The sequence below is a fragment of the Pogoniulus pusillus genome, chromosome 30 (assembly GCF_015220805.1).
Source record: "Pogoniulus pusillus isolate bPogPus1 chromosome 30, bPogPus1.pri, whole genome shotgun sequence".
Taxonomy (NCBI): domain Eukaryota; kingdom Metazoa; phylum Chordata; class Aves; order Piciformes; family Lybiidae; genus Pogoniulus; species Pogoniulus pusillus.
The window spans coordinates 10,496,547-10,523,284 of record NC_087293.1 but is presented as its reverse complement, the minus strand read 5'-3'; the positions used below and the strand labels follow the sequence as shown (position 1 = coordinate 10,523,284).

Sequence of the window (26,738 nt, the reverse complement as noted above, 5' to 3'; positions counted from 1 at the left end):
GTTTGGCCTGCAAAAGGCTGAACTAATGGAGGCCCTTGTTGCTAATGGAGGGAGTGATGGCTGATCTTCAGCTTAGTGGTGTGGCTGGAGCCTGCGGTGTCCTCGTTAGCCTGGGGGCAGCTGGGCTACAACAGTGGCCACCTCGAGGGACAGCAGCAGCTCTGGGAGCTCAGTGGGGAGTTTGTCTCAGACCTGATGCTAACAGCAGTTTGTCCTAGTACGTAGGGGATGAGAGAGGAAAATGAAGGGGAGGAAATAACCTGCTCCCAGCCTCTGACCAGTAACCTCCGTCAATCAGTGTCTAACAGAAACATGAGGGCTCCTTCCAGCTGGAAATCAGCACCTGCCTCTGGCATCATGAGATGGGAGATAAGGGCTGGGGTTTTAGTTCTATAATCGATGCTTTGTTCTGAGATGTTTGGAAATACCTCATGAGGAAGTTCCTTGCTGCAAAGCAGCAGGACAGGGTGCGCACAGCAGTGTGGAGGTGGCGGGGGCTGCGTGGCACACAGTGGGAGGTGATGCAAAGCAAGTGGCACCACCGTTAAGCAATTTCCCGTCAGCAGGGTCCGTCCACACCGTCTGTCTGCATCTGAATGAAGGGTCATGCTCGTGTCACGCTTGCTGTGGTGAAACGAGGGAGGTTCGGCATCCTTGGTCAGATCTGAGTGGGGAGGTGACACTGCTCGTCCCTCAGACACTGGCCAGGTGATGCCAGCTTGATCCAGAGCCATGTCCAGGTACCTGAAGCACTTCACGGTGGTGGGTGATGATCCTGTGCAGTGGAGCAACGACTATCAGAAGTGGGAGGAGGAGGAGGAAGCTGGGGAGAATGAGGCAAAGCAGCAAGATTCAGAGATCAAGCTGGAGCCTACCAGGAGCCGTGTCTCCTTCCAGGATGTGATGAAAAAGCTCTTCAGCTCCCACAGGTTTCAGGTAAGGCAGAGCAAACCTGGGCCAAAGGGGAATGAGGGTGAGATTTGGTCAAAGGCACTTGCAACAATAGAGCTGATATGGGATGGAGCTCAAGAAGGGGTGGAAGCAGCACAAAGCTTGTGAGCACTCATGGTGCCCACAGGCACAGCTGTTACCTCCTAGCTGAGCCGTCCTGTCCGAAACAAGCTGCTCTGCAGTGGGCACAGATGTTTCCTGTGCGGTGATGAGCCTCGGTGCACTCCTGTCATGGTGCCAGCACAGGCATGTGCTGTCCCCTAGATTAAGCTCCCTAAGACCTGCCCATGCTAAGTGGTGGGGAATGGCTGAACCAGGTGGTTTTGTGTCAGTGGCACTGTGCAGGACTAACCCATTGACCTAGGGCTGCAGGAGGAAGAGTTCTGGGTGGGAGCAGCAGAAAGCTCTGTGAAATGCCACCAGCCAAATCAGAGACACAGGGCAGGGTCTGGCTGGATACTGTTGAGGCATGTTTAAATGAAGGCTGCATTGGAAGAGGGTTTCACATTGGTTCTTCTCTTCTGACAGATTGTGGTTGTCTGCTTGGTCATCTTTGATGCCTTGTTGGTCCTTGGGGAGTTGCTTATGGACTTGAAAATCATCCATCCAGACAAATACCATATAACCCCAAAGGTAAAATGCAGGGAAGTGTGCAAGTGAACCATGATTTTGCTCTCTTAGGTGTTCAAAGCCAACTAGATAGGACAACCAAGTAGGCAGAACCTTGACCTTTACCTTGCTGAGCCAGCAGTCACAGGCACATGGATGAAGGTCTGGCAAGGACTTGTGTGACAGCCCTGCACTGTCCACCTGGCTTTACTTGCACTGGTCTGTGCAGCAGCCTCATGTTCCCTTGGGCTGCAGCAGGCCTGAATCACTCTTGCATTCCTCTGGTTGTCTTTGTGCCTCCTGGTCTGGCTTACGCAAAGCTGCTGTCTGCCCAGCTGTGCTGCTCTGATTAGCCCTTAGAGCAGAAGAAAAGTTCCTAGCTCTCCTCCCAGAACCAAATCAGACATGCCCTGGAGCCAGCCTGCCCTGCTCTCATGCACTCAGGAGGGGTTCCTGGCCTTACCCTTGTGCTGCTTTTTCCCAGGTTTTCCACTACCTCTCCCTCTCCATTTTATCAATCTTCCTGGTTGAGGTGGGGTTTAAAGTCTTCATCTATGGGCGGGAGTTCTTCCACCACAAGTTTGAGGTGCTGGATGGGATCGTCGTCGTCGTCTCGTTTATCCTCGACATCGTCCTCATCTTCCGGGAGCGTGAGTTTGAAGCTGTCGGGCTGCTGATCCTGCTGCGGCTGTGGCGGGTGGCCAGGATTATCAACGGTGGGTGTGCGTGGTCGGGATGAGCAGGGCTTGGCTCTTCCAGCCTTGCCTCAATTACCTGGCCTTGCATCTTTGTTTCCTTCTCAAAGCGATTTGCAAGACCCTGGGGTCTTGCTCTCCCAGAAGACTCAGAGTTTCACCTGTGTGGCTTTTGCTGCTGGACTGTGCCCTTCATTCATCTGGAATTCTTTCTGGAGCAGCAGCCATGTGCCGCATGTGTGGGTGCAGTGTGGGTGATGGGGGCACAGCAGCTGGCCTGGGGTAGCAGAGACACTCAGCTTTAGCACAGCAGCAGTGGGCACATTTCCTGGAGAGTAATCCATAGTCTGTTCTTGTATCCCTCCCTCCTGGAACGGAAGGGTTTACATCTGCAGTTTGTTGTAGGATCCTTTTGGCAAGACTAACAGGGGAGCAGGTTAAAATCCTGCCCTCCTCAATTTGCTGCTGCAGCAGAGAGGGGTTTACTGCTCTGGCTTCTGCTGTGACTTTCACATCACCTCTAAGGATGCTGCAGGGAACATCCCAGCCTCACTTGGGATCTTTATTTGGATTCATAAAGTTTACCATAAAAAGAGAAATAGAAAATGTCCCCAGATCAGACCTTAATTGCTCTGCTGTTGTAGTTGAAATTAGTTGGTAAATCTAGACACTTCTGAAGCTGTAGCTGGAAACATGGGGGTCTTCAAGAAAAGACTGGATGAGGCACTTAGTGCCATGGTCTAGTTGATTGGTTAGGGCTGGGTGATAGGTTGGACTGGATGATCTTGGAGGTCTCTTCCAACCTGGTTGATTCTATGATTCTATGGTTTTATTTGTTTTCTGGGAAAGGATTTGGGGGTTCAAAAACTCTGGCAATGGGATTATCCTGAATTCCTGCATGAAACTTTAGCCTGAGTGCTATTCTGTGCCTGGGAGTGTGCTGTTGGTGGGTGCTCCGTACTTGATGCAGCTCTAAGTTTTGCTAGCTGAAATAAAAAGGAAGGACATCTGGGACAATGTCCATTTTGATGGGGAGATTGTGCCTGATCAGCAGCAGTGGCTTGGAAATGGGGAAATGTGAAAGCAGCTCACAGCTCTCTTTCAGTTCAGAGTGAAAGACAGAAACCAGATTTGTGTGAGCCACAGGAACTTCAGTGGCTCTTGACAAGCCATTTCACAGCAGAAAACCAATACTGTATTTACAAGCAAATCCCTTTGCCCCTGGGTGCACCTGGCTTCCCCCAAGATTTTTGCCATGGTGCCCACTTGCTTTGAACAACAGAGGGAGCAAAGAAAAAATCTGCCCCAAGCTCTGGGTGTTGTGTGTCTGAGCCTAGGCATGGTTCACTGCCTGCAGTCACTGGTGGTGGCACGGGACCAGGTTACAGGCAGGTGGGCAGTGGTCGATGTTATCAATGCAAATGAGCAGCACTGCTGCTTTGGTCTTCAGAGAAATGAACCCCCAAGCCTGCAGCACGTGTTGGTGCCTGCCTTTGCTGCATGTTGTTCTGTTAGCAGCCAGTGCAGAGCCCTGTTGGGTGGGAAGAACCTGGTGTTCTTGGTGCTCTTACCAAGCTATCGTTTTTTAGTTGGTGTTTTTTTTTCCCCTCTCTCTAAGAAAAGGGTGGGAAGAAAATGTCTTTACTGTGGGGGCTGAGTTCATGTGTAATAACCTCACAAGACTGCAGTAGAGAAGTGACACCTCTGCTTAACAAGAAACAGTGTCTTTACTGCAGCCACACGGTATGAAAACCTGGAGGACCTGATGATGATGTGCCATGTCCTGCTCCACTGGCTGGAGTGATTGACCCTGGGGCTGGACAAGCCCTGTGCCCCGGGCTGTGCTGTGTACTGCTGTTAGAGCAGGGCTCCCCAACTCTATGAAACCAGCTTGTGACAACAATGCTGCCAGTTACATCCTCACCAGGCTCTGCTGAGGGAGCAAATTCAAATTCAGGATTTGAGTGACAATCTGACTGATTAATTTGGCTCAGAGGCCAGACTGCCTCTTCCCAGCAGAGTATTGGTAACTGAATCCCTGGGGTGGCCAATTTAAAACCCTTCTCATTAAGAAAAGCACTTGGGAAAGGTGGTTTGAAGCTGACAGGACTAGAGCTGGAGAAGAAGCATGTTTAACATCTTGAGCACAGACCCTGCTGACCCTGCTCGTGGCTGGTTTACATTGTAAAATGAATCCACTGTGAATTGTTTTGCAGGAATCATCTTGTCGGTGAAGACTCGCTCTGAACAGCAAGTGTCCAAGCTAAAGCAAGCAAACCTGAAGCTTGCAATGAGGGTGGAACAACTGGAAAACAGCTGCATGGAGAAGGTAAGAAACCACTTTCAACTTAACCAGGGTTTACTCGGATCCTTTTGCAAGACTGCCGCTCTCACCCTGGTTTCTTCATCAGAAAGCTGTGGGCTAAACTGGGTTGAGGAACCAGAGTCAACCACAGTCTGGCCTGGCCTGTCTGTGCTTCCTGCCAAGGGGTGACAGCTACCTCTGCCCTACTTATTGCAGAGCCAGGTTGTCCTCCAGTTGGATACCTTAAAGTAGTTTCCCAGTTTCCCACAGATCTCCCCACTGCTGAAATGAAAGAGCCACACAAATTATTTGCCTTTTGTCTCCAACAGGAGCAAGAAATTGAGAGGCTTAACAAGATACTAAAACAGCATGGACTCAGCAGCGAGCTAAAATAGGCGGCCAGTTTCCTGAGGTGCCCTGGAGAGTGCAGTCTTGTAACCTACCAGTCTGACCTGAAAGGTTTTGCTGTCTCTTTGCTTTCTCTTGTATAGTGTTGTCTATAAACATTTTCTATTTGATCAGGTTTTGATTAACATCTTAGGATTGCAGAATAGTTTTGTTGGAAAATTAATCAAGTGTGCTCCCTGTAAACAGTGATTTCATATGACCTTTATTGGACAAATGTACAGTCAAAGCTGCAAAATAATTTAATAAAGACCCATCTTTACAAGCTAAACAGCCACAAAAGGGTCACTCAGTTGAAATTTCTTTTCTTTCTTCTGTGATTATGTCCTTTGTTTGCAACATCTTGTAAAACTCAAAGGACACACGATAAGAATCCAGGCTGAGCAGGTAATTCCTTCTCCCAGCTGACCACTCATCGCTAGTATGTCTCTTCTTTGCCAACCATTCTTCTCATGCCCTTGGTAGTTTCCTCCTTTCTGTTGCTGCTTCTGCCACTTTGTTATTTATGTAACATCCCTTTCAAAAATACCAATGCACCCCTCCCCTTAGCTGACAATCAAATTGGCACCAAAATAGAGGCAAACCTGTGCTACCTTATGTCAGAAAATGCTTTCTTCTCCCCAGCAGATCTGAGCTACAGTACTGAATTCTCTCTTTTTCCAGTTTGTGTTCATTTGCAGCCTGTTGGGCTGCAAAGTTCTTTGTTTCCACAGCTCATAAATCAACACGTTAAAAGTGGAATATATAAGGACAGATGGAGGTGAGTGGACTGCTGGGAACAGTTTGATTTCAGAATAGCCATTAAAGAGCATATTCTAAAGGTCCAGGCTGGTGTTTGGACACAACCTGAACTTTTCTAGGTACTAGAAGGTCCCTGTGGAGAGGCTGTTTTATACTGAGTAGGGCTCAGTAAGTGGGACTTCGGAAAGCTGCTTGACTATGGCAGGCACCTCCAATTGATTTCAGCCAGAGGCAGCTGGAAGGGTCATTGAGTTTTTCTGAAAGCATCATTTAATGGCTTGGATCATTAAAGAAAGGTAATTAATTAGTGGTTTGGGGAAAATAGCTAGAAATATGTGGCTTATTCATCTATGAATGCAGATAAAGCAGAGGCCTTATCTAATAGCAGGATTGCTTTAATTAACAATGCAGCTCTGCTGTTCACAGAAGAATGAAGCCTCATTTTCCATGGAGCTGTATCACTTCACTGTGCTCTTCCTTTCCCTCTCCTGTCTCCACATTGCCAGGCAGGCAGCTTGGACTGGAGTTGCTTGAGAGCATCTGATGGTGGCTGCACACCTGCTGACTGGCCAGCCAGAGCCACCACCATGTTCACACTGCAGCTTTTGGCAGATCTGTAATTGGGAGATTTCCATTTAATGTGTTTTGGTTGTTTTTTTTTATCCAAAGCTTCTGAGAACCCTCACAAGAGCTCACCTTTACTCCCTTGGCCAATTTTAGCCCAGTGTGTCTACAATTTAGGAGGAAGTGATGGTCCCTCACAGTAACTGGCTTCAAGAAATGGCCAAAAAAGCAGAACTGTGGCTTGGTTGGGGTTTCTAATCCATACTTACCTCAGGCAAATGGAAAGAAAAAGTCAAAGGGTAACTTCACATTAATGGTAGGCCAAGCTTTATAGCCTGGTACTGCAGGTGAAGAAACATCAGTGAAAACAACAGAACTCATTACAGGAATAGTCCTTTCCCTTCCTGAGGGAAGCTGCAATGAAAATACAGAGGGACATCAGTTTTGGCCTTCTCTTTGTCCAGCTGCTTTGTGGAGACTGGGTTATATTTTCAGCTGTTATTTGTATTAAGTATTTTTTCACACACAGTTGCATGTTTCTTTCCATGGATGACGTACAGAATTTCACTGAGTGTGTTTTGGCAAGCAGCCCACAGTTGTGTTTGAGTTGGAACAGGAGCTGCTGGGTGCAATATGTTCTAATATGAAGTGTTAACTTCAGATAAAGAGATTAACTAGGTCACTGTGGCACAGCTGATACCTAAGCAAAACAAGCTTGCTTTTATTTTCTTTTTAATCTTAAATCCTGTAATTTAATTACATACCTGCTTCAGTGTGGTGGTAGTGATTGTTGCTGTAACATTGACTATCCTGGCTTGTGGATTGACAAGGGATCCATATTTAGTCCACTTCACTTCTATTTCAAGTGATACTGGTATTTGGCATGAGCTCTGAAAAGTGTTTAAAATGCCTTTATTGTCTGACTTGTACATAAGTGAACACATTAATTATTCATTTTATTAAACTGGCACAATGCCCCCAAGAAAGCTCACTCCAGGTTACCAGAGCAACACCACCATGCCTGTGCCCTGGCCTGCTGCCTGTGCAGGCAACAGGTACCTGCAGCCCTGGCTTGGGAGTGTGCCTATGGTTTCTCCACAGCTGACAAACCCACTCGGTAACTGCACTTCAGGCAGGACTCTTCTACCTGAGCAGGGCAGGACTTTGGCTCCTACAGTGCTGAGCTGGCTCTCTTGAAGAGCTTACGTCAGTAATACCACTGAGACAGGAGAAAATCCTTACCTCTGCCAGGGCAGAACTTTAAAGCCTATAATGTTAAATATTTTTTAGTAATAGTAGTTATTTTTTCTCCTTGAAATGCCCAGTTTCTGGTTAAAGAAATCATTCACTGTTTAGATGCAGAAGCATGTAAGAAACCTATACACAAGCTCTCACAAAGGAGGTGATGTCACCAGCAGAGATGATGCTGAGTTGGAGGGGGAAAGGGCCAGAAAAGGGAAGATTTTAAGAAGAGCTGTAGTATTTGGGTTATTGTTTATGTGCTTTAAAGGGTTCTTGCTGCCTTAGTCTGACCTGGTGTGAGAGCACCAAGGAGAAACACTGATTCTGTTACTTTGCTCTTTCAGTGTTGCTATTTGTGCTTCATCCCATCCCAAGAGCAAGACTAGAACTCGTTTTGTACCTAACATGTCATTCCAATCCATAACCCAGGTGCCTGGATACCAGCTTCATTGGAAGTAAATCCTGTCCTTACAGCAAGACTGAAACCTCCTGCTTTTTAATATTCCAGGAGGAGTTTACTCCATTTGTTTCTCCATTTTAACCCCCTGTAGTTCTGAGAAGCCTAAGCTGGTACTGCAGTGCAGGTACAGATCTTAAGAGAGGGGAGAGTAAGAGTAAAGGGAGGGTGGTAGTGGTGTAACTCACTTGTTCTGAGATTTGGAGGTGAGTTATTGGCACCCAGTCGAGCACATCCTGGGCTTGAGAATTTCCAAAGGAGGCCACATACTGAGGGAAGCTTTGTCCCTTCAGTAAATCTAGGAGGGTCTGAGCCAAGGGCTGACATTTCATAGCTGCTGTAATTCTTCCAGGGGAAAAGAAAAGAAATAAAGCAGAATCCATCACTTTGGCACAGAAATAAATTCTCCTTGTTCTCATGCACTAGCTATGCTTGCTAATTTACACAATGCTTTCAAGAGAAAGGCCCTTGCTAATTAAATGACTTTTTTTATAATTAAACAATCCATTCCTACTACTCCTAGAGCAGTGTAAGTGTCCCAAGACCTAGGCAGACCCTGGTGGAAAGGGCTGTCAGAGAGTTAAAAGTACCACATCCAAGAAAGCCACAGAAACGTCCTCTTACCGTAAGGTACAACCTGCTACCATGTTGTAACCAAATAATATTGGGGTTCTGGCTCCCTGTGCTGCCAGACAGTCCTGGCTGGATGTGCTCTGCAGAAGGGTGAGCTGGTTGAATTTGTTAGTAGTCTGAATGATGCCAGATGTAGCATTGCAGTTAAAGGGAAATTCAGCACTTGATGTATTTTATGATTGAAAATTCCTTCATCATCTCCTTTAAATAGATCTGACAATAATAATTTGGGATTCCTCTTACACTGTGAAGAAGCACTGGAGAGTACAATGAAGGTCTAAATCTATCTCATTAAAGAGTCCCAGAAGACTGCAGTCAGGACTGAGACATTTACTACCTTTAAAATAGCCCCCAGAAGAGATACTTTTGGATAGATCAGACATATCTGTTATATATACACAATCTCAACAGGGAAAGGATATCCTTGTGGCCGGTAGCCTGCTCTTATAGGCAGTCCAGTGACATAACCAGGGTTACCACTGAGAGGAACTGGCTCTGTATTTGCCTGCAGTGCAAAAGGAGGGTGTTAGTTCTGATCCTGTACAGGCAGGGCTGGAAAACACAGAAACACTTCACTTTATTATAGGATTATGAACTATACTGAACAACAGAGAAGTTGTGGATGCCTCTTTGCAATAAGTGTTTGAAGACCAGGCTGGACGAGGCCTTGAGCAACCTGATCTAATGAAAGGTGGGGAGTCTCTGCCTATGAAAGGGGAGTTGGAACTTGATGACCTTTGAGGTTACTTCCAATCCAAACCATTCTGATTCTATGATAGTGGTAAGGCTGTTCTGTAGGATTGTAACTGTTCTCTAACACTGGAGCAGACTTTGCTTTCTCTGGACACAGTAACAGAGTCACAAGCTGACTTCTAAACGTGAAAAAAACAGACTTCAGGGACCTTTACTGGCCAGTTCTGAAATGCTACCTCATTTGTGTACCCAGGGCGAGTTACATTTTACCTTGCTGCTAACAATTGCTCTGATTCAAGTTTAATAAGTTTGGTAATTAAATGTCTTTCACCAAGCCACCCGTAACATCTCCAGCAGTTACCTGAGTAAAGCTGATTTCAAAGCTCTGCTGTATGGAAAGTGCTTCTTCATTAATTGTCCCCAGGACAAAAGCAGCAGCTGCTTCTATTATTTCTCCTGCCTCTGTGTATGTAATGTGATAACTCACCTGAAAATGAAACATTTTATCTATTCATTAGAACACATATGTAAGAGTATGAAACTAGAGAAAAAAGGAATTTAAAACTCCCCAAGTATTGTTTTCTGCCTTTCTTGCTTAAGAAACACTCAACTGCGTGAAATATATCCTCTAGACTAGAGGCTGAAGCTAGGCTCAGCGCAGCAGACACATGTTGAAGTGCGGCCAGAAGAGGTCACAACAATGATGCCAGGGCTGGAAGCCCTTTGCTCTGAGGACAGACAGAGAATTGGGGTTGTTCAGCCTGAAGAAGTCTCCAGGGAGACCTTCTGGTGGCCTTTCAGTACTTAAAGACACCAATAAGAAAGCTGGGGACAGACTTCTGAGTAGGGCCTGTTGTGACAGCTAAAGAGGGAGATTAAAGACTAAAGAGAGGAATTATTTTACACTGAGAGTGGTGAGACCCTAGCCCAGGATGCACAGAGAGGTGGCAAATGTCCCATCCCATGAACCGTTCTAGGGTCAGGTTGCCTGGCGCTGTGAGCAGCCTGCTCCAGTTCCAGATGTCCCTGCTGACTGCATTGGGGTTGGACTAGATGAGCTTTAAAGGTCCCTTCCAACCTAAAGCACTTTATAACTTCTTGATAAACCTCTTCTAAGCGTAAGTCCAGCATTCATGTATCTAAGATAAAAAGACAAGATGATTTGCACTGTGTATTTTTCCATCTGTGCCACCACTGTGCCTGAAATAATCTTCTTCCAAGCATAACAGAGATGCTAACCTCATATTACTGTCTGTTATGTCATACAGACACAGAAAGAATAAAAAGGGCATTTGATCCTGTCCCTGTGCCAGCATGTAGTTACTATTTTGTTGCAAACCACTCTCTTTTATCCCAAAGTCAGCATTTCTCCTGTCACATTTGCTTTGGAGATGTCACAGTATATGGAAACCGCATGAGGCCTTTCTCACATCTTTGTCATTTGTGAATCAGAAGTGATTTGCTGCATACCTGCTTTGCATCAAATGTGAGGAGGAAAAGCACTGTCGTACCTACCCCAAGAACTATATTTATGCATAGTCCCTCCAGAATCTCAGGGAGCCTGAGGACATCACCACCACCACCAAGTAAAGTCCGCATTCCATCTGGGGACTGGACAGCTGCAGATTGGACAGTGATATTCACCTGGGAAATAAATCCAGGGCATTTCTGAGTGCTCTAATTATTTTGGCTTCCTCTGTAGCATTATACTTGTGACTGTTCCAGGCTCTGTTCTACAGGGCCAGCAGTCAATAATCCTCTGGACAACTGCTATTTTATGTGTGTTGCATGTACAAAAGGTTCTATTTTTAGGTAACTGAAGAGGGTTGCTTCAAAAGAAAGATTTTTGTGAGGGCAATGTGCCAGGCATCAATGTTTGCAGGTAGCATATTATATTGGAACTGCTAAGAGTCATTACTGATAACAAGTGAAACAAAAATGAAATGTAAAGATTAAGGATGATGTCCCTGTTCTGATGAAGCTGGTGAAAAACTCCCACTAACCATAACTGAGTAAGAATTTTGCCCCCAGCTGTTCCAACCAAAGCAGAAGGACACTTACCATCTGACTTGATTTGGGCACCTAGAGGAGAAGATAAGAACAAATTAAAACAACAGCAAAGGTAAGGCCTATTACAAGCAGTTAAGTAAAGCACTTTAAAGCTTCATTGCTTTGCCTATTTAGCTCTGTATCATGATAACGATTTTAACACTGTGGAAGTGATTGGATAAACACTGCTGTATCCAAGGAGCGTGGAACTCCACTGCTGTTCTTTATGGCCAGTAGGTAAAATCTTTAACAGTCCAGTCCTCTTCTTCCCCTGGAAAATTCCTTAAGTGATTCCCACCAGTTTTTCATCTGGGCCTCAATAAAGATACAGTGCAATTAATAAGTAGTAGATTAATTTAGTGTTGCCCCTGGACTATTTGCACCTCAGAGCCATGAAACACTGAAAATGTTTATTGAAATGTGCCCCCAAAATTGCTTCTTAAGTTTGTGCTTCCACAGTTACTGTGCATTGTTCTGTTGGACCTGTTGAGGGCATCAGAGAACAGTGTTCCCTTTGCAGATCTCTTGCAAAACCGCCGGACTTTGGGGCTTTTTTTGTCAGTCTAGGAAGGCTGCCAGGCTGGTCCTACACGAAGAAAGGAAGAGCTTTTGTTGTCCTGTTTTTATGGTAATGAGTCCATGGTTTCACAGTCTTTAAACAAAAATGAGAAGCAAGTAACCCTCTGGTTAGGTAGCATGTGGGAATGCCTAACTGCCTCACTGGAAAACTTCCACCAAATCTTCATGGGAAGGCAAAACTACCTCAAGGTTCTGAGCCTGGCAGTGAGGGTGGGCTCACAGCGATGGGGTTCTCTGACGAAACTGCTCTACTACCCCACTCACCAGAGCCCCCAGTAAGCCTCCCTGGATTGACGCTGTGTTTTGCCATTTCTTTTGCCGGCAGCTCCACCTGCTGGCACTGGAAAGACTCCTTGCTCTGTCCTATGACCACCCTGCCCCCAGTACCGACTCGCTTGTCTATGGTCACATCCTATCTTTAGCTCCCTTTGAGAAGAGAAGCCTCCTATAAGCCATTTCTTGAGTTTTCTCCAGTTCTGTCTTCTGATCCTGAACGTTCAATGTACTTTGGACAGGAATCCGACCTCTCCCAATCTGGCTGTTGCAACTGGCCAGCAGCCCGTGAGTAACATGTTCTGTACTGTTCTAGTGAAGAAGGGGAATTCACCTTTTAATTCAAAATGACTCAGCTCCTTGGAGCCTGTCCCGAGTGTGTCCTTTTTCTTTTTTAAGAACTATAATTTTGGGTGTACATGGAAACATTCAAAGCCCTTCTGAGGCAGAGTTTTCTCCACCCCTTCTACAGCAGGGTCATCAAAAGCTAAGATCTCTAAGCAACCCTCTGCTGATTTCAATCAGGTCCTCAAACATCAGGAGAACGATCCCACCTGTGAAAGTGTGAACTACTTCCTGGGCTTTTCTTCACTGCTGAGAGCTTTGGAATCTGTGAGAAGACTGGAAGGGGCTCTAAAGCAGTTACTCACTCTGGAGTGAGTGATTTAAATAAAAGTATGTCAATGGTGGAGAGCCTTCTGGGTTTTGATGACCTTCAGCTTCTGGCAGGAGCTATCAGGGTAAGGTATGTGTTTCAGTTTTACATACATGATTTTTCTCTTCCTGAATATCTGTAAAGGAGATTTATTGCTGCATAAGACAGCATGGTTCAGTTAAAAAAGGAATGAAAAACCAAGCTTAGCTCTGAAAAATAACCACAGACTGAATTTAGTAGGAGGCTGAGTACAAACAAACTTGCTCTCAATGAGGTAAAAGGTCATGGTCTTTGAGAGATATAAGGCAAGCTCAGCATGTGTGTGCAATACCTCACTGTTAAAAAAAATGAGCCTCATAGGAGAGGTGTATATGCAGAGAATTAAACCTTACAGGTTCTTCTTTAAGTGCAGAACTCTCTAAATCCCAGACTTCTTACCATGATGTACTCTGGTAACAGGCTTTTTGGAACACCCTGAACATGCACAAAAGCACAGAACTGCTGCCACTGCAGTAGGCACTAGCTCAGTGACACAGGTTTGTCTCTTCAAGACTGTTATTTCTGTTGGCTAAGCAGAGAACAGTCAATGTTTCAAATGCTTCTGTTGCCAGAGCTTGAGAGATAAACGTTTCCAAAGGCTTTCTGGATAAAAGTCTGTGGGGAGATTTGATTTTTTTTAATTTCTGAATTGAAAATGTTTAAATCAAATTAAAACACTAAAACCTTTAGTGAATAGAATTCACTTAATTCTGGAGGCACAAGAAGATAGGCAATATTAACAGTCATCTCTGTGATTGTTTCAAATCACACTTACTGCTAAAATGCTGGAGTTGATGTAGAACAGCATACTAATTGCTGGGATATCACCACAGTTTTCCACACTTACTGATCTAGTGCATTTTGTAACCTGGTTTACTAAAAACCCTGGGGAGGAAAAAAAGTCACAAAGTATTAATGAAATTGAAGAGTAATTATACAAAAGAGAAATAAAAAACAATATAATAACTTCAAGAATAAGCAACAGTGAAAGTAAAGCTAATTTCTATTGCAGATAAGGTTTTATGAGAGCTATAAAGAGTGATAATTCCTAAGATTCTCTTAAAATATTATGAGATAAAATATTACTTCTTAGCAATAGAGGCTTAATAAAAGCTAGAAGATTTATGACTTCATTTTTGAGATCTCACAAGAGACTTCAGTTTTTCTGTGCTCATCATCATGGTTGTTATGATACCCAACAGGGATTGGAAGATGCAGGTGTGTGGGTTTCGTTGTGGCTTTTTTGTTCCCCTCCTCTGCAGATTTTCAGGAAACTGTGTGAAAGGTTAAAATGTAGGGCTGAAGCCTGCAAGTCTGGCGTCAGTTGCATTCAGGCTGTGAAAAGAACCTCATTTGACCAGAGGGACATCTGACAAAGGTTGCCCAGTGAGGTCTTCTTTTGTGTAATAGCCTCTTCCCTCATGCTGTACTATTTTACTAAGTCAATTATACCAAAGGGAATGTTCTATTGTTAGAACATTAACAAGACTATCAAGGACTTGCATCTCTAATGTTGAAGATTTATCATAGATGTAATTCAATCTAAAGAATCCCTAGCAAAACAGAAGCTAAGTGAAAAAAAACATTTGTTTGTGAATCTTTATCTGACTTTACATTTGTGCCAATCTGGTGACTGATGAAGCTCAAGTTAGAAGAAAATACTCCAAAGTAAACAATCTGGAACTCAAATACATTTTCTAACCTGCAGGATTTGCATCAGAGCACCAAGAGGAGACAACAGGACTAGGCAGTCTCAGAAATGCATCCACTGTCTGTATAGGAACACCATACTGCCAAATAAAACAACATGTTCAGTGGACAGGCATGGTTCAGTCCATGGGAAGTTTTAGTGTTTCTATTAACAATAAATCTGAATCAGAGAAGTACTTATTGCCACTCCAGCTGTCAATACTATTTACTACTTTGTGCATCACTTCTTAAGCCACTGCTAACAATAGCAAAACAGCTATTTATTCATAAAACATCTTAAAAAATTAATTTGTTTTTGAAGTAAGTGTCCTGATTTTGGTAGGACAGAATCCTAGGCCAGCCATGGGCTGCAAGCCATGAGCAGTTTAGAGTGAGCCAGGACAGCTGACCCGAGTTGGCTACAGGTGTACCCCAGACCATAAACATCACACTCAGTATAAAGGGAGAAGTTTGCAGAGCAGACATGCTGCTTGGGGTCCTCCAGCTGCTCTTCTTCCTTCTCCTGCTCTCAAGGACTATCTTCCTGTTGAGTGTGACTGCTGTGCCTTTGCTGGGCTGGGTGTAACTTTATATACTCTGTACTGGCATTGGGATCAGTTTGGCTATTTAATTAAATTAATCCACAGGACTTCTTAGATTGGAAAAGACCTTCAAGATCATTGACTCAAATCATTAGTTTCACACTGAGAAGTCCTTGACTAAACCAAATCCCTCAGCACAACATCTAATCACTATGAATTGCTATGGCTGGAAAGGACTATGGGTCTTCTCCCCTTTTCCCAGTTCTCCTCATCTGCTGGGGAGAGGTTATAGGGAGATAAAGCTGCTGCTAGAGTTTAGCCCCAGATGCAGGCTAAATGGAAACAAAAAGCTATGACCAAACACCACACTTCTTATTTTTACATTTCTACATTTAAAGACCAAAATGAAGTTTTATCTTTTCCAGAAGAACTGCATTTTCAAAAGCAGATACAATCAATTCCCAGTTGTTCTTCCACAGAACAAGCTAACACTGAATCAGATTATTTACCTTGTATCTGTAAATTCCATTTGCATCAGAAGGATTTTGTGTGTCTGTATTCACATCCCAGCCATGAGGCCCAGTACTGAAAGCAGCACTTCCAAACTCTTTAAGCAACTGATCAAAATTTTCAGATGTAGGCATTTTGGGGGAGCTGAAGGAGAGTGCTTGCTCATCTGTCAAAACATTTTCAAGACTGAGATAGCTTTTAGAATAAGAGATATAGAAACAGCATTTAGAACAGGTTTTCCTTCTGGAATTGTTAAAGACTTGGTTATAGAAAAATATCAATGCAGATTTTCTTTAAGAAAAGCTTTCTCTCTTCTTTGAGAGAATAACTAGCTGGTATCTTAATTCAGCACTTTGCCTAGATCCATGAAAGACTTGAAACTTAAGGAAATAGGCAAATATTTGTCTTTCAAAATCAGTTTTTAACATCATCAAATGTTCCAAAATACAGTCATGCCAATTAATGTCTACAGTTTCCATGCTAAGTATTCTGATGACTACTGCACAGTCCTTTAATTGAAACAACATAGTACTGATCACTCCTTGCTTCTCTGCAAGTGACTCAAAGCTGCCCAAAAGGTTTTGTACCACTGGTGATTATTACCAGAGGTTTTGTACCACTGGTGATTATGACATGATCATAATAACAGATCAGGAAGGAGTCACTTTCCTGTGAAGCAGCTGTAAATGCGACTGAGGATGATAAATTCTTCAGAAACAACCCCAAAATCCTTTTTAAAGAAGGCTAAGAGAGTATGGAGATGTTTTAAACCCAGAGTTTCACAAGCATGAGGATTGCAACATGAGGACTGTGAGGATACACAGAATAAGCAGGTTTCTGGCAGGTTTAGTTACTTCCAGTTTTAGTCTTTCTTGTCTGTAAAAACCTTATAAAAACAACAGCAAAATAGTAAATACTGGCAACAGCTCTACTGTAATACTTACAGTTTGTAGCATGAATGCAGAAAACACTGGGATTGACTTGGTCAATTAATTTAAATATCACTTCTGGTGGATTTGCTTCAACATCAAGTGAATACACAGCAGCTTTCTGACTACAGAGACGGCTGTCACCTCTGCAAACAACAATAATAAACTCATTCATCGACCAGAAGTTTCTATTGACCAGACTTTAAAGTTCTTCTCCTGTTTTGAGGCAGCATGGAGAAAAGAACTGAAGAGATTACTCTTTTAAACACAATTTGTATAGCAAATGTGCTTCCTTAGGAGATTTATATTGTTTCATACTTCATGCTTAGTAATAAACAAAAGAATTTTCCAACATGTTTAATCTAGCAGAGAGAACTGTGAGCAGCAACATGAACAGACAGAGCAGAGGGAAGGGAAGAGCCTGAGAGGAATAATATTAGAGCTAAACCGACAAGTTGGATGGGATCCAGGTGACATGATACACCACAAATGCAGAGTGCACCACAGGCTATACAGGCTCAGAAGCACTTTATTTGTGCAACACAAGAAGTGCAACCTTTAGGGTCAGGTGTATGTATGAGCATTTTTTTCTGGCATTTAGGCCAGAAAAATGGACACTTTGGAGAATATTATGTTAATGCACTTCAGAAGCAGGGGGGTGAAGTTCTGCTTGAGATTAATGTAAAATAGTTGCTGGAGTGAGAAACAGGAAGGTGAAATAAGCCATCCAAGTCTAAGAGAGGTATTTGTAGATGTGCCATGGGTTCATCAGTGACAGCCCAGAACTGCAGTACACTGCACAGCAAATGTGCCAGTTCATACTCAGAGTACTGGTGTGTCCTACATGCTAGAGATACAAAACGATGATCCCTGTGAAACTGGTACTTAAACAGGGTTAGGGCAGTCAAGGACAACTACTGAAGAGCTGAAATGGCTTTTAGAAATTGCTTTATAAGCATGGAGTGAAACCTTTCCATGAGGTGAACCATCTGTTAATGGGACCACATCTTAAAACAAGCATCCTTTTTCTGCTGTTTCAGAGACTTGAAAGGCTCTTGTGATTAGCCAAACCCTTTTGGTACCTAACAGAATTATGCAAATATATACCAATCTAGGTTTAAGTAAAGGGATCCACAATACCTGCAGTCATTGGAAATCCCATGGATGAACATTTTACACAGGAAGAAATGCAACATTATGCATTTCTAATTGACAAAGACAGAACAGTCATCTGAGACAATTACACTGTCACTCAGAAAGGCACTGATTAGACCTTTCTGGCAGATAGAAATGTCTATAAGTGGGTAGCAGTAGTCATTGTGTGCAAGAACAATAAGAAACCATAGTCTGGGATGACTGCTAATTCAAATTTTAAAGCACCAAGAATAAATCCCAGTGTTCAGATTGGCATAATTTATGCAGCAGGTGGGTTGAAGAACTGTACTTTGTGTTCTGAGAAGTCACCAAAAGATCTTTCACATTATGGTTTTGAAGTAAGCTTTCTTAGCTCCTTTATGAGAAGATAAAATTGGGTAAAGGTGCTTTCAGGTAAACTGTAAATAGCAAAGAGGTAACTACTGGTGTTACTCTGTTGATATAAGGTTACATCTTAGTGTCAGTAAAGGAACAGACTGGCAGTGAGGCGGCAGGCTGGGATGCTGACCTGTAAAACTAGGATCAGAACAACGTTCACATCACTTAATTGTTTCCTGACCTGATCAAGTTTCTAGATGATATCATAAGCCAGCAGGAAAGAGGTTACTGATAAATTGCTGATGACTTGTGGAGGTGGCCAGATGGTCCCATGGTATCAGCTTTCTAAACTTCCATAAACTGTATAATACTGATGCAAGTCTAAAGAGGAGTTGTTCTTCCCTCAACAGACAGAATCACCACTTAAGCACCTCCATAGTGAAAGGGGAGAAAAGCAAGGATCCTGAGTTTAGCAGAGGGAATAAGTGAAAGATAAACAAGCTTGAGACCAATTTGCCATTCTGCCTGGTGTCTTGGGTTGAGTTGGAACAGCTCTGGACTAAGGACAGAACAAATTAGATTAGGGTCAAAAGTTCCCAGGCTTAGTGCAGGAAGGCCTGGTGAAAGGGTGGGCAAGGAGTTAGGAATTGGTAAGAGGAGAGAACAGAGCCCTTATAAATGCATGAAGCAAATAAACCAGGATTTGATATTTCATATAAGCTGTTTATCCACTTACATGACAATGGGGACTGAACATGTAGTAAAGAGACTGAATTCAGCAGCGCTGCAATCAGGGTCACAGCAGCAATTTACATCACACTGTGCCACCAGCAGATCACAAACACACAGTTTGGTAACTGGAAGAGAGATTTAAATTAGAATTAGGATTGGAACTTGACACATTACAGAATGTTCCCCAACACTTTAGTTTTTCACCTTGCCTTACTTTGACAATGGTCAAAAGTCTACATCCAAGTTCGGGTGCTTTTTTCAAGTCATTTTTTAAAGGCACCTTTGCTGCTGCTTAGCAGATTTACTTAGAACACAGTAACAAAACCAAGGACACAGTAAAATCTGACGTGGTGTTCCCTGTGAAATCATAAAGAACTTGAGTTAATAGGAATTTTGAAGTCAGGAAAAGAAACTCAGCTCTGCAGAGGGAAAAAGAACAGATAAAACACAGTATGTTTATCTACTTGTTTCAGCTTATTGGGGGAGGGAGGGGGAACAAAACCCCAAAAGAAACATTTTGTTGAATTGTCTGTTTACAAGGTCCAGTAATCTCTTTTTCTGGTATGTCAACATGAATAGTGGACTTTTTTCTCTCTTAAATGCTGTGCCATATTGCAACAATACAGAAGATAAGTTCTAGCAGTGAAGTGTCTTGATAAAACACATTTGACAGCTTCTTAAGACATTCTTAGTTTTTCAAGTTTATAAATGAAATATGCATCAGTGGGCACAAACCTGAACATAGGAAGTTCCATCTAAACATGAGGAACTTCTTTTAGTAGTGGAGCACTGGAATGGGCTGCCCAGAAAGATGGTGGTGTCTCAATCTCTAGCATCATTCAAAACTCTCTGGGTTGCTGTCCTGTTCAGTATACTTTAAGTGAACACACTCTGGCAGGGGAGTTGGACTCGATCACCTCCAGAGGTCCCTTCCAACCCCTACCATTCTGTGATAGTGACCTGTTGAACTGTTTAGGAGAGTTGTTCTGTACTAAACCTACAGAATAGCACAGAATGTAGAAAATGAAGACCAGCACTCCACAGGCAAAGCAGTCAAAGGAAGATTCATTTTCCTAACTACTGCTATTTCAACTCCACTATGTTCAGTTTCTCTAGAGCCTCGGATGCTTTCTGACCATTTGAACAGTATCCAGGTATTGCCTGGAATCTCTGACGTTCTGGCTGCTCTGTTAGATGAGTTCAGCACTGGAATCCTTAGCTCACCTCATAAACAACTGAAACTTAAACAGGGACGATTAGAAGGTTACACCTTGGAGATCAGGGATAGAAGTTTCTTTTCCCTAAGGAAGTATGCACTGAGACATATCTAACTTGCAAGTAATCCAGGGAAGCTGAATCAAAGGCAAACACACAGGGAAATCAAGAGTTCACCAGACGTATGCCTACCAGTAAGGAGACAGAGGGAAATACCTTCTGATAGCTCATGTATTTTTGTTAGCGTGCTATATTGCCACAGCACTGCTCTGTGTCCACAGACCTGGGGCTGAATTGCTAGTCTTGGGACAAGCCGTGAATACAAACAGCTCGGTGCTTTAAGTGGAACTCTTCAAGCACGTTCAGGGTAAATCTGGGTCCACTCTTGGAGACCGGGACGTGCCCTGTGAGCTCACAGCAGTGTGCTGGGTGGGCAGGAGAACCTGCCCTGCCTCAACACCGATTCACAGGACCGTGCATGCGGGGTCACCGTGTCCAGTAGCTGAAGCTTGTGCAGGGATTGCCTTGGGTGGGGTGCACGGAGCCTTTCTGCAGCACAGCCGCGATAAATCCCGGGGGAACAAGGGCAGCTACCATGCATGCTCGTTCCACTCCGGCAGGCTGCAATGGGAGCCGAGAGGGGAGCAAGGGTTCAGCGACAACAGAAGGTCGAACAAGGCCGTGAGCGGGGCTTCCCTTAACCGGGAGGAGCCGCCGTCTCAGACCCCACCTCAGAGAACACCCACCGTCCGTCACTGGGGCCGGGCTGCCGTGAGGCCGAGCCGGGGGGGCGGTGAGGGTCTCTGATGGCGCCGCGGGGGTCGCCGCGCTGGCTGTGGGACCCGCCTCGCTGGCTGCGGGGGTCGCCGCGCTGGCTGTGGGACCCGCCTCGCTGGCTGCGGGGGTCGCCGCGCTGGCTGTGGGACCCGCATCGCTGGCCGCGGGGCTCGCCTCGCTGGCTGCGGGGGTCACCGCGCTGGCTGTGGGACCCGCATCGCTGGCCGCGGGGCTCGCCTCACTGGCTGTGGGACCCGCATCGCTGGCCGCGGGGGTCACCTCGCTGGCTGCGGGACCCGCATCGCTGGCCGCGGGGCTCGCCTCACTGGCTGTGGGACCCGCATCGCTGGCCGCGGGGGTCGCCTCGCTGGCTGCGGGACCCGCATCGCTGGCCGCGGGGGTCGCCTTGCTGGCTGTGGGACCCGCATCGCTGGCCGCGGGGGTCGCCGCGCTGGCTGCGGGACCCGCCTCGCTATCTGCTGTCTGCAGGGTGGGCTCCGCTGCCCGCAGCGGCGGCAGGAGGCGGATCAGCAGCACGGCGAGCACGGGCAGCGGCGCAGCCATGGCAGCGGCGCCGTACTGCGGGGCGCGGGGCACGACGGGAAGGGCTCGCCCCGCCCCGGGGCAGCACGGGACTCGCGGGCGCTGCCGCGGGGCAGGCTGGGAGGGCGCCGGCGGTCATGGCGGGTGGTGGCGGAGGCGCAGTCGCCATCGCCTGCTGCTCTCGGCCTCTTTCAGGGCAGGGAGACTTGAGATGAGGCCGCACGGTGAGCCTGAGGCTGCCTCGCTTGTCTCCCCTCTCTGCTGCCATCATGGTGCCTCCTGCCACCCGGCTCCCTCAGAACCAGCTCAGTGCAGTGGCAATCCTGGTGTCAGTGGCCCCTCAGTGTCAGGTGCGGTAGAAAAAGGCTTAAGGTGTTGCGACGTTAAGTGTAGGCCATGTACCTGTTATGGGTACAGATGTGGGGAATTGTGCCTTGCGAGCTACAAAATGAGATTTTTAGGTCATGACTTCGGGTTTAGCAATCTGCTATACTTAATCTAGTTTTTAATTTGTCAGTTGCTTTCTCGTTTTCGAAGTGCCCTGAGTCTTTAATGCTCAGTGTGCATGGTAGTTAATCTTGTTAGTAATTCTGCAACATGCGTAGGTATTTTCATACTAATTCAGAAAAGCTGGGGTAGAGAGTGCTAAATGATCATAATTCCTTATGGTTATCTTCCAAGTGTTAACATCCAAGCATCAGTTCCAACAAAGAGATGACTTTTTCAAGTTAGACTTGCTGAAGGTTGTGTTCTGCGTTATCAAAACCACCTCACAACGTTTGTCCCTGTGTCAGGCTGAAGTATGTTGTCATAGTGTCTGTTTCTGGCGACGTTTGATCCTATCACCTTCAAGGAAAGCTAACAAAAGCTTCAAGGCCACAAGAGGGCACGTTCTCTTTTCACCTTTAACGCACTCGACTGCTCTCCATGCTAGTCACATCTGAACAGCACAACTTCATGAGGGCATACAAACGTCGTGCGTTGGAGACGTTCCAGCTTCTTCTGTTAAGAACTGAAACAGCTCTACAGTGCACATGGTGTCTTAGTCATTTCTTCACACTGTCCTCTGCTGCAGAAGAGCCAATTGTTGACCAAAGTGGTGATCAGTTATGCAAGACAGGGGCTAACGTCTGCTCATGCAACACAAGGCTACCAAGGTCATTTGATATTATCAAAGAGCTGGTAACTTAGGATGGATTTGAAATAGCTTCTTATCACGTGGAAAAATCCTGGAGTCACCCTTCCCCTTGGAAAGACCTCATTCTTTTAAGGACACGGTGACATGAAAGCCAGAATCTAGTGTGCTCCATTGTATTTCAGACCTCTGTCTACCTTCCATGCAATTACAGTCTCACCTGGGGTTCCATGTTGCATTCCTTTTGCTAAAAGAAATGTAACCCGAAGTTACTGTATTTGCCTTCTTCCTTGGGGAAGAAGAACTGGTGTCTGTAGTCTGCCTCTTGCTTTCTGAGATTGTTTTGATCCAGGTGGAAGTTAGCTGAGGACCTGTTCCCAGATGGGAGAGTTAGAAAAGTTTTGCACCTTCAAGAGAGAGGCCTTAGGCAGTTCCCTACATAAAGGCATCTTGTTCTCCTGCCTGTTAAAAAACAAGGGAAACTCTTCTGTCATTATTCAGTGAATGAAGTGTCCTCATCCTTTTGCTTGGGCGAAAGTAAAATAGATTTTGGAATTTTACTTGTAACTGCTGTGATGCTTGTCCCAGTGAGGAGAGAAGAACCTGCAGGAATAGTGAGCATGTGGCTGCTCTCCTTCACTGCCATAAACTTGAGATCTGTGTGAAACTGACTTAGGGTCTTGCAATCCCTTGAACTTCCTTGACTAATCTCCCATACACTACACAAGGATAAAGATATTTGTCCTACCTAGAAGTCTTGCGTCTTGCAGACTTTGAAATGTGGAATTCAGTTGGAGGGAGAGTGGTGCTTTGTTTATTTTTCATTATTATTGCTTGTATTCTGTCTTCTCTATCACTTGCTCATCTGCAGTGTCATGAGATAATTAATATGAAAGCACCCTTGCTTGTTAGTTTACACATCTCAGATGCATTTAAAATCAGTAAAAGGAGCTGTTGACAATAGACAGGGGAAAATAGAATATAATACATTATTTTTTTTTCATCCAGAATTACTTTGCAAGCTAATGGTGCACGTGGGACCAGACTCTTGGACGTAACCAAGGCTTGCTGAAATCTGTGAGCTGTTTCTCAGCACAGATTGCACCCTGAATGCATGTGGGCAGGAGCTGGATGAATAAGAAAGTATTTCTTACCATTGAAACAGAATAGAACTGGGCAACTGTTCAATAGCAAAGTGCAATTAATCTTTAATTAATCTGTTTGGTTTTTTCATTACTTTTTTCTTTATTTCAGATTTAAGTTAGGACTTTACTCAGACCAGCAGTTCACCTAAACCCATCTCCAGTGTATGAGGATAGGACAAATGTAGCTGTTGTGTCACTTCAGTTTCCTCTTTATTAATGTTTAAGTGACTAGCTCTGAATTCCTTAGCTCTAGGATGTGACAGTTCACTAAAGTCACAAAGTCTTTCCAGAAATGTGCACACAAACAGAACACAGTAAGTAAAGTCCCTGAAATATGTAAAGTCTCTGCAATGTAAAAACAAACAAAAAACCAGATAGCAACCCCACACCTTTTTCATACAGAGAAGATAGGCAAGACAAAAGCTAAGTACAAGAAAAATAATTTGAAAAATCCTCCCACCACAAACCCCCTTTGTGTTAGACTTCTGAAGCAGGTTCCAAAGAGGAAACTCCAGAGTGTGTAGGACAAGATCAGGACATTAATAAATAATGCATGTCCTCCATCACAGAGATTTTCATTTATCCTATCAACATGAGTTAATTAATGATGAAAAAGGGCACTGTGATCCTCATGTGGGAGTGCTGATAAAATGAAAATTCGAGCAGTTTAAGATGCAGAAGATTGGTGTCTATTAAAAAACATGTTAAGGGATTTACTGTCTTTCTATTTTAATTCTGTTTTAAGCAGCAAGATTTTGATGTGCGTTTAAACACATTAGAGTGTGGCACTTACAATCCAAAGATGGCAGAATTAAGTCCTGTCAAGTGCAGTAAAAGCAGTAGAAGTAACTGGCTATTAAGACATAAAACTAACACAGATATATTTATGAAGTGCTAACACCAAGCAAAGAGCGCTGCTTATAGTTCAGTTTATCTCATCCAAGCTTAATAATTCAGTTGAATTTTATTTTTTAACTATATAACTCTCACCACAGCCCTTCCCTGTTAATAAAATTGAGATTTAAATAATGTAGTGACTTTTGCACAGCTGAGATGATTGCTCTTCCTCAGAACAAAAGACAGTGGAGTTTTCAGAGCTGTGCACCATTTGTCCTGAAAGTAGCCACAAATGCACAAATCTAAGTAAGTTGGCAAAGCCAGCATGTTTCTCTGCAGCAGGACAATGACAGAAGTCCTACCCGTGGACAAATAGCCTTCTGATTTAATAATTTAATTTTCATTTTGGACATTTAAACAAAGGGTAGAATTAGATTAATAGCCATGATCTTCCTAGATGATGATCGATGAGCCATTCAAGCTATTTACTTGCTGAATGTGTGCTGTACTTTCTGAATACACCGTGTACAAGGCTTTAAACTGACTCAGGATGTAGTGTTAGGAAGTTTTTATTAAGAGAAAATGCTCAACACAGTTACTATCATGAAAGATATTCTTTAGGATGTGGCCTCATTCCTCTTACACTTCTAAAATGAGGAGAAAGTCCTACGAGGAATCAGCTTTGTATGTGCATTACTTGATCTAAACTTGTATTTTCAGTTTGATACATTCAAAACAATTTCACCCCTGACCAGAAGTCAAGAGTTGCCATTAAACTATAATAGTTTGTTTCTTGAGAAGCTATGTGGCTTGGGCAAGGTGAACTGAGAGAGAAACTGATATGCAAAATCCATCAGGTCTCCAGGATTTCAGGCAGCTAGGATTTGGGAGGTCCTAGTTCCCTATCTGGAGATAGTGCTCCTCTGACTCTGCATCTTCTCTTGACTCTTCCTTGTGGAGAAGTCTGGAGTCATCCTTTTTACACTGTTTTTCTGTTTGATGCTAACTATGATGTCTTGAACTCCATTTTTTCAAGGCAAACATTGGGTTTGCTTGGTGACAGATCACTTTAGAAAATCAAGTGGATAGGCATTTTTAATTAGAGTCAAAACAAAGTCAAACCAAGCTGAAATAAACTGCGTTCTGGTCAAGCACAGCATTAGCCCTTAAATAAATAGTGTGAAGCCTGGGCTGTCTCTGTACAGCAGATGGCATTACAGGTAATATTTATCATACTCCAAAGCCAAGGCTGAGATACCAGAGAGGAGAGTTGACGTCAGCTACAAGTGAATCAGTCTTAATACAAGCTGAAAAACGGCTTCTGCCTCCAATAGTCAATTGCATTGCACAGCACTTCTGCTGAACACTCCCCTTTGCATTTATCTGGCTGTCTGAGCAAGCCCTGCAGGAAGAGTTCATTTTGTTTTGCGGCTGAAATGATGTAAATGGATCTTGGACTTTGAGGTGGGAAGATTCCACCCAGCTGCAGTAACCAAGGGGATGCCCTTTGCCCCAGTTTTTGTGCCAAATTCGTGCCTTTGAGAATTTTAAACAAATATCACTTGGCAGGATATTGACCCTCAGGGTACAAGAATAATACTGAGTGAGACAGCAGGGCATGTACTGGGAGGGATTTACAGGGAGAACTACCAGAAGTGGTACTGAGCTGTGGGGAAAACCAGTTCTGTCCTATTTAATTCAAAATAGTTGTTCTTTATCTCACAGGAGCTGAGTGATCCTCTGAATGAAAACCAATAGCAATTTTTAATCTGGATACACCATCATCATGCAAGAGTGAAGGAGTTCAGCAAAGGTTACTCATTACCATGTAAATTACATAGTCTTTTTCGGCTGCTAGGTGGGTGACCAGGGAGAGAGGAGTATGAAGTACTTGTGCCATGCCTTGGTGTGAGAGCCAGTACCCAAACACAGAGTCATGCCCTGTCAAGTTTCTCAGTCTCTTGAGCCATTGGCAAAAGCAGTTTGGAGAGTGTCCCATCCAGCTCTAGGACACAGATGAGGCACAGGAACTTGGTTTTAGTGGGAAGTGTGTGAGGGGGATCATGGTTAGAGAAGCAGTGCACACCCAGCCAATGTAGGACAGATCAACTTGTGCTAACCAGAGTTGTCCCAGGGCACCCTGGCATTGCAGACATTATGGAAAGCTGCTATGTTAAACAAAACCAAGATAGGCCAGGCTGAACCTACCCTTAAAAGAGACCTAGAAAAGGAGGAAGAATGAGTGGAGGGAAAGGATGACTCTGTAGGGGGAAGTATGTGCTTCCCTTTCCTGCTAGTGATACAGGAGGGGGTGAGGCGGC

At 44.4% G+C, this 26,738-nt stretch overlaps 2 protein-coding genes and 1 long non-coding RNA gene across 4 annotated transcripts; 2 read left to right on the top strand and 1 right to left on the bottom strand.

Annotated features, from left to right (window-relative positions):
• The first annotated feature begins 539 nt into the window (after window positions 1–539).
• On the top strand, window positions 540–5,247 carry HVCN1 (hydrogen voltage gated channel 1). 2 transcript variants are annotated; one of them, XM_064169033.1, is made up of 5 exons: window positions 540–936; window positions 1,480–1,584; window positions 2,045–2,210; window positions 4,472–4,584; window positions 4,890–5,247. In XM_064169033.1, the coding sequence occupies exons 1-5, from the start codon at window positions 733–735 to the stop codon at window positions 4,953–4,955; spliced, it is 654 nt and encodes a 217-aa protein (XP_064025103.1). In that variant the 5' UTR covers window positions 540–732; the 3' UTR covers window positions 4,956–5,247. The 2 variants fall into 2 exon arrangements, with proteins under 2 accessions (XP_064025103.1, XP_064025102.1); XM_064169032.1 differs by having other exon boundaries at window positions 542–936; window positions 2,045–2,276.
• Window positions 5,150–20,832, bottom strand: TCTN1 (tectonic family member 1). Its single transcript, XM_064169031.1, has 14 exons — window positions 20,727–20,832; window positions 18,770–18,890; window positions 16,576–16,706; window positions 15,631–15,797; window positions 14,593–14,680; window positions 13,666–13,775; window positions 11,357–11,377; window positions 10,811–10,939; window positions 9,657–9,782; window positions 9,025–9,107; window positions 8,594–8,734; window positions 8,158–8,314; window positions 7,035–7,160; window positions 5,150–6,684 (listed from the first exon to the last, which is right to left on the bottom strand). Exons 4-14 carry the CDS (start codon window positions 15,763–15,765, stop codon window positions 6,541–6,543), a joined length of 1,260 nt encoding a protein of 419 aa, XP_064025101.1. The 5' UTR covers window positions 15,766–15,797; window positions 16,576–16,706; window positions 18,770–18,890; window positions 20,727–20,832; the 3' UTR covers window positions 5,150–6,540.
• On the top strand, window positions 12,361–14,776 carry LOC135189057 (uncharacterized). Its single transcript, XR_010307914.1, has 2 exons — window positions 12,361–12,941; window positions 14,599–14,776. It is a non-coding gene; the product is annotated as an uncharacterized LOC135189057 (long non-coding RNA).
• Window positions 20,833–26,738: the final 5,906 nt, after the last annotated feature.